The sequence below is a fragment of the Centropristis striata genome, chromosome 11 (genome assembly GCF_030273125.1).
Source record: "Centropristis striata isolate RG_2023a ecotype Rhode Island chromosome 11, C.striata_1.0, whole genome shotgun sequence".
NCBI classification, from domain to species: Eukaryota; Metazoa; Chordata; class Actinopteri; order Perciformes; family Serranidae; genus Centropristis; species Centropristis striata.
This window is the reverse complement of record NC_081527.1, coordinates 36,136,606-36,147,819: the sequence shown is the minus strand read 5'-3', so window position 1 is coordinate 36,147,819 and position 11,214 is coordinate 36,136,606. Positions and strand designations below refer to the sequence as shown.

Genomic DNA, 11,214 nt, shown 5'->3' with positions numbered 1-11,214 from the left:
AAGGCATCTAACACGGAGATATGCCACACTGAGAATACATCAATTTAAAGGAATAGCCTGACATTTTGGGACATAATGTTACATGAAATATTTCCTTTCTTTCCGAGAGTTAAGAAAATGGATACCACAAGGACTGAAAATGTGGGACAGCGAGGGCAGAGGGAGCTTGAGAAATAAGATAGCCATCAGTTAGCTATGCTAGCAAGTGGAGAGGCGGTTAGCTAACAGAGTAGTTATTTTATCTAATAGCTAGGTGGAACAGTTGGCTAGTACAGTAGTTCTCAACCTTTTTGAGTCGTGACCCCCAATTTAACATGCATGTTGTCCATGACCCCCGCTCACTGAACACAATCTCACACGCACAGTTCAGATCACCCAAAAAAGAAACAAAATGACCAAAAAATGTAAACAAATTGACCAAAAAAAACACAAATTGACCACAAAATGACCAAAAAAGACACAAATTGACCACAAAATGACCAAAAAAAGACACAAAATGACCAAAAAAGACACAAATTGACCACAAAATGATAAAAAAAAATACACAAAATGACCTAAAAAGACACAAAATGAACAAAAAAAGACATTAAGTGACCAAAAAGACTAAAACAAATGATTTGGCGACCCCCAGAAATCATCTCCCGACCCCAAGGTTGAGAATAGCTGGGCTAGTAGATATAAGCTAGCTTGTTAGCAAATATCTACTAGTGGTTTGTCCTACTAGCTGGGTGGATAATCTAGCTAGCAGGTATAAGGTATTTTATAAGGTGTTTTTACAGTCACTTCAAATAAGACTGCTACTGCCAGTGTAGGTTTTAGTGATTTATACATATTAAACAATCTACGTGTGAAATTTCATCTATGTACATGGAGATTTACACGTCTAATTACAATATGAAAGTAACTCTGATGAGAGAAAGCAGTAAGAACGCTTGGGTGACACTCAGGTTAAGATCTTAAAAGTACATCTTTATTTTCGATAACGGTGATTTTTATTTGGCTTAGCCAGAAACATCCAATTTCCCCCTAAAAACTTAGCAGCCCTCATTGTTCTACAGTGAGGAGAAGTTAAAATTATATTATCTGAGGCCACTTCTTCATGTCGTCCTCCCACTCATTAATAATTTGAGGGTGTGGCAACAATCTGCCATTTCCATTTTTTTACAGATTTATTTAAATGCTCCCACAACATTGTTAAAATGAACCCAAGTGTTGTCCATAAAACCAGAATTAAGAAGAACTATTTATTTCCGCAGTCAAAAATAAGGTTACCTGTTAGCTAAATAGCCGTTAGCTAGAAGGTATAAGATAGCTAAAGTTAGTTGTTTCATTTACTAGCTCAGGGAAATAGTTAGCTATAAAGTAGCCATTAGTAAGCTTATATATCAATAAGCTGGTGGGTATAAGGTAGCCAGTTAGCTAATATACTAGTTTGCTGTTTTATTTACTAGAAACTAGCTAGCAGGTAGGCTTTGGCTAGTGGATGCTCATACATTATATCTTGTATCTGTACAAAAACACAAGTATAAAAAGATATGTCAAGTTTAAGTTAGCTGTGGAGGTATTTAGGCTTCTTTAGCTTTGTTGCTTTGTGCTAAGCTAAGCTAACCGGCTGCTAGCTGTAGCTTCATATTTAGCATACAGACAAAGTGGTATCTGTCTTTTCACCTAAGCTCGGGGAGAACATGAATAAACATATTATTTCTGAAAATGTCAGACTATTCCTTTAAGAAAACGTTTCTAGGGCTTTTCTTTGACACATAAGATTAATGTGTTACCGAAGAGGTTTGTGTGGAGAGGTGTGGTCAGCTTTAGGCTGAAAACTACGTTACACAGCTTGACAAAGTGCACCACCTCCAATTCTCAATATTTCCTAAATCTCAGTAAGTTTAAAAATTCAAATAGTTCACAGTTTGTTTTGAAACTAAGGAGAGCAGGAAGGAAATTTTAGGATTGAGAGGCGGCACATCAGGCCTTATTTAGAAAAATCTCATTTGTAGGCTTTGTTTGTTGATTTTTGTAAAGGAAAATCACAAAATATAGACAATGTTAAGCATCTGAGTGCCTCAGTGCTCCACACAACCACTGTTTCATCCAAAATCCAGTACAAGCAAATCATTTCCCTCCTCGGCTCTAAAACTATCAAACTAAAAATTCTAACACTTTGCTGCCACCTTGCGGTAAACAATTATACAGCACAGACATGGTCAAGTATGGAGTTTTTTTCTACTCTTCTTTTCACAGACAGTAACAGCTTTGAGACATGGTCGTTTCCATCTGAGCTGAATCAGACTCAGAGTGACGGCTGGTGATAGAACACGTAAGCAGCAGCAGAGTGGTTTTTATCACACCCTCGTACACACTTTGTGTTTTATCCGTCGCAATTCTTCCACCTTCTAACACCTTCCTGATTAAAAAAAACAAACATTGTTTTTCTGCCTCCTTTCTGCTCTAGTTCCCTTGACAGTGTCAAACCATCTCTTCAGTAGTGTGTGTGTGTGTGTGTGTTCTTGTACTTCCTACATAGTGAGGACCAGAACACGTTTTTAACCAACAGAGTGAGGACATTTTTGCAAAGTGAGGACATTTCGGCCGGTCCTCACTTCTTTAAAAGGCTTTTTTTGACATTTCAGACTTTGTTTTAAGGGTTAAAGGTTACATGATAATGATAATTAACTGAAACTGTATTGTAAGGTTACAAAACTAACTAAAATTATAGTGAAAATGTCCTTTGTTTTCCTCTTTGTCAACTTGTTTTATACATAATGAAGATGGATAAGGCAAAGGAAATAAAGGCAAAATTTACTGTGACCTCTTTTAATCTCCCACCCAACAAATACCCCATTACAAAAAACTAAAACTGACACTAAAACTAGTAAATACTAAATTAAAACTAGCAAACTCACTCTTAAAACTCTTATTTGAAAACAAAAATTCACAACAAAATTAAAACAAAAACTGATGAAAAATCCAAAACTATTATAACCTTGCAAGGGAATTCACTATTACAATGAGGGTCCTCACAAAGATAGAAGTACAAGAATGTGTGTGTGTGTGTGTGTGTTTTATCTGGCTTTTTTTTACATCTTCCTTTTATCTCTTACAATATCCTCTGCAGCTTTGGGCAGCAATTACCTGTTTTTTTAAAATATATTTTTATTTTTTAAATTAGAAATGACATTGTGCCACACATCTCAACAGTATTGGCACTACGTTTATGGCACCAAGAGAGTTAATATCAATCAATGTAATGAAATCATACATTAGGTAATTAACGACAACTAAATGACACATATGAAAGCATGTATACTGTACACTGAGTCATTTCACATGGCACTGGTTTATGGAAAATAAATATACATCCTTGTCTGTTCAACAGTATTCAATTAATTGTCTAAAGATACTACATTCTTTTAATCCACTCAGGTGACAGTACAAAAAAATAAATATCTTGAGTAAATATTCTGGATAAATCCTCCTGTACACGTAATTTCACATTTTAACTTATTACATGATTTCCCCACCTGGACAGTTATTGTTTGATAGCTTAGTTTGAGCAATAAAAAAAAGAAAAAGAAAGAAGAAAGAAATGGGCAACACTCTGCGATTGTCAAGAGCTGTCACATTAAAGCATTTTGTGTTGACTGTTTGTTTTTGACGTTGACGGTGCTGAATTAAAAACGGACTAGTTGCTAAATAAATCGGCAAATTCATCATGATTCAAACAACTAAAAAAAACACAGCAGGACTATTTTCACTTCAAGAATATTACCAATAAATAAGCAAAACTTTTTTTTTTGTCGCACACAATGAAAAAAACGTATCCACAATAATAAAAACACACCAATCTGTACATTCTTTGCAGGAAATGACTCCGACTTTAAGATATCTGTTCATTGTACTGGAAATAAAACGTGATAGCTATTTGTGACTGACTAGGCACTTTGGAATATGAGTGTAGGAGATGATTCATTCAAATAAAAAATTTAAACAGAGCAATTTAATATGGCACAATGGGTAGAAGCTCAGAGGAAAGAGGACAAGGAGTCCTGTTATCTTTAAGAGCATGTTGACGGGTTGATTCTGCCTATTATAAAATGTTATACATATAAACTCATGGCACTATGAGGAGCTTCGGGTCAAAGCATCCACTGAATGGCACAAGTACTGACAAGTCTGTGAGAGGGAAATCAACTGGAGGAAACTACTTAGGAGGGTGTAGATTTTTAAGTTTTTAAATCATATTTTGTATTCCCTTGTGTACTGTGGCATCCTATACAGCAGTGGTTCCCAACTGTTTCATCCTGAGACCATTAAAGATAATAAACATCAAACATGGGATATACTGTATCTATGTTCCCAGGGTCCTTTGTTCCCAACATGATCTCACAGAAATAGCCACGGATTTCGCTTAACTCAAAATCCGTGGAATAGCCACGGAATCACTCAAATTTCCATGAAACTGACACGGATTTCGCTACAATGCAAGTTAATGACAGTCATATCCCGTGGCTATTCCAACATACAAAGTGAATATGTACATTCACTGAGTGAATATTTAGAAAATAAAACATATATTTCTCACTAGAAATGTGATCAAAATCCAAGTTTATGCAGAAATTAAGTCAAAATATTAATTTTTTCACTAAAAATGAGAGAACTGTCCGCCATGTTTTTTGTTCTGACCACCGGGACCTTGAAAGTCACGTGACTTGGAACAAACCAATAGGAACAAATATCCATGGAATAGCCACGGGATATGACTGTCATTAACTTGCATTGTAGCGAAATCCGTGTCAGTTTCACGGAAATTTGAGTGATTCCGTGGCTATTCCACGGATTTTGAGTTAAGCGAGATCCGTGGCTATTTCACGGATTTCTGTGAGACCAGGTTCGAACATTTGTAATGATCCTATTATGTTACATATTAATATGGGAATCATAGGACCTGGGAAAATAGGAAGGAGTTGCCGTGTGGGAGGTTGTTACACATTTCTATTAACTGTGAGCGTGGAAAGACCTTCTGAGATGGTTTGATTTGAATCATTTAGAAGCCTGAAGACCTGAAAATATCTTGTGTTTTACATGGAAAAAAAAGCTAAAATAAACATAAAATGATTAAGCAATTAACTTGTTGCTTTTTCTTTCCTAACTTCTGACATTTCCCCCTCAGATTCATCTGATGAACCTTCAGGTTGGGAACCACTGCCCCACAGTGCTCATTCATTTGGCACTTTGTTCTTCTGCGTGTGTTTTTTCATTTTATTTAATACAAACAAATAGTTCGGAAAATAGTGGGCAGGATTTTCTGGGTCCTCAGGATATGTGATGAAGTCTACAGATTTGGGCTCCAGTTCCTTTTGTTTGAAAAGGTCAATACAATACTGCGTTTATGCAAAAAAGAAAGAAATTCTGACCTCGACACCAAAAGTAACTATTTACAAAGTCCATGAGTTGTTTTTTTTCTCAATATATCTTTTGACATACTCTGTACTTACGGCTGATTGTAGAAAAATGTTTAAATTTAAGATGAAACATTTAAACAATGAGCATTTGTACAAGCAAGGCCAACATTTGGTTGTTATTCAACTTTGGACTGTTATCAGATCCAGTCAGGCAACCTGTTTGGCACTTTGAAGCACATTTACTTTACACACCAACAGCCAAATATGACCCCTACATCTTTTCTTCTTTTTACAACAAGTACTGCTTTTTGGCACCAATTCTACATTAATATTATCCATAAATGAAACCATAACAGGGGGCTAAATTTAAAATAAAAACATTGGTCGAAAGAGAAAAACTCTAATATCTCTCTTGTGGAATTTGTCCATTAAAATATCAAGTTAAGTGAACTAAAATACTCAATTATACTGTAGAATTCAAATGAAATGATAAGTATGAAGGTCAGCTATATGCTTCTAATGAATTTCCAGTAAATGCTTTCAGAAATACCTCATTTTCAAAAGGCCAAACTACAAAATGTGAGAGGTATGAGGGGCCACTTTGGTCAGCTCGGGTTGGTCTGGATGTACATTAAGTGGAACGGCACCTTGAAGTTTGGCTCCGGCCAATCACACGTTCAGGTCGGGAGGCTGATGTTGGCGTTCTCCGCCAGCGGGCTTGACATGCGGATCTGGGAGCTGCTCTTGCTGAGGATCGACAGCTGAGTCCCGCCGTTCACTCCGCTGCTCGCCAACGAAGGGTGCCTTTGCTGCTTCAGGTCCACAGCAAAGTACCGGTTCACCGTCCAGCTGCGCCATTTCCTCTTGATCTCCGACTGCACCTTCAGGGAGAAACTTCACAAGGTCATTTTTTAATGTACTTTAAGCTGCACCAGCTCAACGAAAAGGTACAGCACACTCAAGTTGTGTGGGTGACACTGAGACATTTAGTGTTTATGGATGTATTTGTGAACAGTTTTAATTCCTGTGAAGCATTTGTAGCTGCTGTATAAACCGTTGAACCTGGTCTCACAGGAATCCGTGAAATAGCCACAGATTCACTTAACTCAAAATCCGTGGAATAGCCACGGAATCACTCAAATATCCGTGAAACTGACACGGATTTCGCTACAATGCAAGTTAATGACAGTCATATCCCGTGGCTATTGGTTTGTTCCAAGTCACGCGACTTTCAAGGTCCCGGCGGTCAGAATAAAAAACATGGCGGACAGTTCTCTCATTTTTAGTGAAAAAATCAATATTTTGACTTAGTTTCTGCATAAAAATGGATTTTGATCACATTTCTAGTGAGAAATATATGTTTTATTTTCTAAATATTCACTTAGTGAATGTACATAATCACTTTGTATGTTGGAATAGCCACGGGATATGACTGTCATTAACAAAAATCTTATTGCATTTTGTTTTTTTGAAGGTGTGGGGGATTGGGGGTGCGAGGCTAAAAAAGTTTGGGAACCGCTGTTCTAGCAGATTGAGAAGGTCCTTATCAGTAAATTCAATGGCTTGTCACTGAAAACAAAATGGCTATGTTTAGCTAAAAGGCGGCAGTTTCCTTAGATTTTAAGTACAAAACTATTTCTCTAAGGTTAGGGCTAAAAAGTTCTTGGTAAAGCGTTATTACAGATAGTTTAAAAAGTAAAACAAATGCACAGAAATGCCAGAAACTGTGTTGTTACGAGGACAGCGTTAGTACCAGAAGTGATGTACAGTAGTTCAATGACGCTGTTGGCTTTTGTTTTCACATGTGCATGTTAATAAATGTTATATAACATGCTGTAATAAAGCTTACCTCTCCATTGAGGAAACAGTAGAGGACAGCTACAACAAATCCCTGAGGAGAAAAGAGACGACACAGAGGAGAAAACCAGCTTTCATTAAAAAAATGACATCATCATAAGACCAATAAATCAGTCTACAAGTAGTTCATAGTTTCACAATTACTTTTACTCAATTAATAGTTTAAAGATCACTATTTCTCCTATAAAAAAACTCTTTTTTTTTATCTTGTAGATGATTTATTATCCCATTATTTTCCCTGATATTGTATTTTAATCCTTTATCAGGCAAAGAACTATATTTGGTAACTTCAGCTAATATTTCAAGAAAAAAGTTGCAAATTCACGAGATTAAAGTGGCAAATCTGCGTGAAAAAACAGATTCACCACTTTAAATCCCATAAATCTGCACATTTTTTTCTTGTAGATTTGCCCCTTTAATCATGTAAACTTTTTTCTCAAAATATTTTTTTCGAATATTTTTTTTACACATTCTGGCAATATGTAATATCTCTTCCAATATTCTCTAGGGTTGAAATTTGGAATTTGCAAGTATTTCAATGAGTGCCCTATTAAGGGTTAAAGTGGTGAATCTGGGAGAAAAAAAAGTAGTTTTTTTTCCCACTTTTTTCTCGTAAATCTACGACTTTTTTCGCCCAGATTTTTGATTGATTGATTGATTGTCTTTATTTCGAACATGCAAGCAAGTAAAAAAAAAGCAAGTTTAAATATTAATAGATGAATAAATAAAAAACAAAACAAAAAAGCAAAAAAAATGGAGAAAACAGACACTTTCTGCAAGCTCGAAAGGGAGTAGGAAGAAGTAAAAAAACTTATCGAGTCCTACCCCTTAACAGGTCTCTATATCTATATACATATATATATGAATAATCAATATAGTCACATACAAATATTATAAACAATTATATATATATATATATATATATATATATATATATATATATATATATATACTATAAACAATTTATATTACATTGCAAATACCTATACATGTATATTGTAAATTACTATATAAATCTAAATATTATAAACATAAATACAATTACCATGTGTATTACAAAACTAGAGTCTCCATATGTCCATGTTACAGAGGCTTTTCTAAATTTCTGCACTTTGTAAAGATGATGTCTTTATATTTGTTTTTAAACTGTCTTATGTTTTGGCTTTTCTGTACTTCCACACTTAACTTATTCCATAATTTAACTCCGTAGATGCTGATACAAAAGCTCTTTTTGGTTGTGCGTGTGCGGTGGACCTTGAAGTTCAGCTTATACCACTTTAAATCTCTTAAATCTGCAACTTTTTTTTCTTATAGATTTGCCACTTTAATGTACTAAATTTGCAACTTTTTTCTCTAAATATTACCTGAAGTTACCAAATATAGTTCTTTGCCTGATAAAGGGTTAAAGTGGATTTTGGAGCTGTGAAAGCGTACCTGGAAGGATCCCAGTCCCAGCTCAAAGACCAGTCTCTCCCTCTTCCTGACGTCTTCAGGTGAGAAGGCGAACACCGTGTAGTGGATACCAAACAGGGGGATGAGCAGCAGGGTGGAGCGAGCCAGACGCCTACACACACAGAGAGTTTAATGAGATTAAGGTGTAGATCAAACATGTGGTGTTACTGGTGCTGGTCAGCTGGATGTGATGCAAGAACACGTTGTGACACATTTAATGACTACTGTCATAAACTATTCATTCACAAACAAACAAACAAAAAGTAGCTGCTGCTGTGCTGCTTAGGTGCTCTAGGCCTTTAAGCACCACAGACGTGAGGAGAGAGGTGCTGTTAATGTCAATAAATACACTTTATTTATTATAATACGGAATTTAAACATGATGCGTGGTTTTGATTGGCTGTCAGTGCTTCTATCTTTCAACAAAACAAATCAGAGTAATCCCAACAGTATCTTTACCACTGTTGCTATAGATGCGGTGACGCAACAAACTTATATTTGAATGATATAGAAAACTATACATTTATAGCTATCTTTATTTATTTATAAAATTATTTTTATTAACGAATAAACAAAGAAAAGAACAGTGGATTACTTATCCTGGAATCTGTGTATATTACCAGTCTCTCTATATTTCTGTTTGGGCTAAATTTATGTTGTTGTTGTTTTTTTGGTCGTTTGTCTGTCTGTTTTCGCCGTGTGGGTTTGTACTGGTGTATCGTTGTTTTCATTTTTGTTGTTGTGGTTATCCTTTATATTATTCTTTGTATGTTTTTTGTATGTTATTTGTGTGTATTTGTGTGTTTCTGAGTCTTTGTTGTCTAGAATTGTGTTTTAGTGTTTTGTTTTCATATTGTGGCTCCTAATAAGTAATCCACTGTTATTTATAGCTATCTTTATAGTTATTGTTCTATGTGGGGATGGCGCGTTATCCTTTAAATGTTAGATTAGATTTAGTGCACTAATCCAGTTTAGGTGAAAAATTTTCACAAGACTGAGACAAGAAACACTAAACTGTTGACAAGTACAGTCATAATAGTCATATAAAGATTTATTTGTCCTTATCTGATCTGTGAATGTTTCATGCAGAGTCTGACATACACATAACAAATGGAAATACACAGAAACGCGACAAATTACACCTTAAAATAATCAAGGGCACAAATGTGGAACACATGGTGTTTACAGCACAGAACAGTGACCCCAAAGGTCCTAAAGGAGCAGAGCAAGCATAAAACTCTGACTTTCAATGGGAGATCTTAGAAAATGTTCTGTTGTATTATAGTTGGTGTTGCCGTCTTTCAACTAGCACTAGAAAAAAACACATTATTTTTTATTTTTGAGCAGATAAACTAAATTCTGTGTGTATGTTTGTGTTTGTTTATCTTAGTGAAGACAGTTTGTCCATCCTCACTTCGTGGAGCAGTGGTTCCCAACCTTTTTTTTTTTTTTTAAAGAAACAAAGTTGGCCTGCATCTCAGCATTTTGCCCATTTCTATAGAAAAAATGTGTTTTTGGCATTTTCATGCTTTATTTTGGTATACAGTCATGAAAAAATAATTAGACCACCCTTGTTTTCTCCTTGCTTTCTTGTTCATTTTAAAGCCTGGTACAACTAAAGGTTCATTTGTTTGGACAAATATAATAATAACATCAAACAAATATGATAAGAGTTTAATATAAGAGCTGATTAAGAGCCATTTTCCATGGTTTTCCTGATAATTATTTTGGTTATTATCAAGAAAACCATTGAAAATGTCTAGATATCAGCTCTTAAATTAAACTCTTATCATCTTTTTTTGTTGTTATCATTATATTTGTCCAAACAAATGAACCTTTAGTTGTACCAGGCTTTAAAATGAACAAGAAATTGAAGAAAACAATGGTCTAATATTTTTTTTCCATGATGGATAGATAAGAAGACTCTATCTATCTATCTAGAAGACCAGGACACTCCAAAATGATGGCGTTTAGGATCAGGGCACGTTTAAGACACACTAAACTCAAAGAGACTTCCCTCGATGCCAAACAGCCTCATCCTGCATTAGAAAAATAAATAGTTAAAACAACAACAAAAAGCATGAATGATCCTTAAAATGATTCCTTACAGGAAAACTCAACTGTGATACAATATTTGTAGGAAATAATGTTTTCAAAAGTCATTTAAATTGCTCTCTTTACAAAGCCGCCTTGCCGTAAATCACTTCATCAGTTGTTCTGTACTGGTATGCATTGTATGCATTATATAAAATATCCATAATAGTCAGGCGGCTAAGCCAAATAAAGGGGACACGCCGGACAAAAGCACCAATGTTTTTCCACATACTCTCTATCACCATAGGTTTCAATTTTTGGTAGGAGCCACTTCATCAAGATTGTGGATCGGAGATGGCAGCCATATAAAGTCTATGAGAAATGCTATATCTTCCAAGCCACTTAGAAGATCAATCTTGGTGTCAAAATCTACATTTTCTGGGTCAAGAAATCATTTAAAGCTATT

General features: G+C 35.3%; 1 protein-coding gene across 4 annotated transcripts in view; it reads right to left on the bottom strand.

Annotated features, from left to right (window-relative positions):
* Positions 1 to 5,675: 5,675 nt before the first annotated feature.
* Positions 5,676 to 11,214, bottom strand: part of adcyap1r1a (adenylate cyclase activating polypeptide 1a (pituitary) receptor type I) — a 39,742-nt gene continuing 34,203 nt past the window's right edge. For 2 of the 4 annotated variants that reach the window (XM_059344285.1, XM_059344287.1), the window contains 3 exons: positions 8,697 to 8,826; positions 7,255 to 7,296; positions 5,676 to 6,299 (listed from right to left, as the gene is read on the bottom strand). In XM_059344285.1, the coding sequence (XP_059200268.1) occupies positions 6,075 to 6,299; positions 7,255 to 7,296; positions 8,697 to 8,826 (397 nt within the window). In that variant the 3' untranslated portion in view covers positions 5,676 to 6,074. The remainder of the gene's footprint in view (positions 6,300 to 7,254; positions 7,297 to 8,696; positions 8,827 to 11,214) is intronic. The other 2 variants (XM_059344286.1, XM_059344288.1) reach the window with 1 other exon arrangement.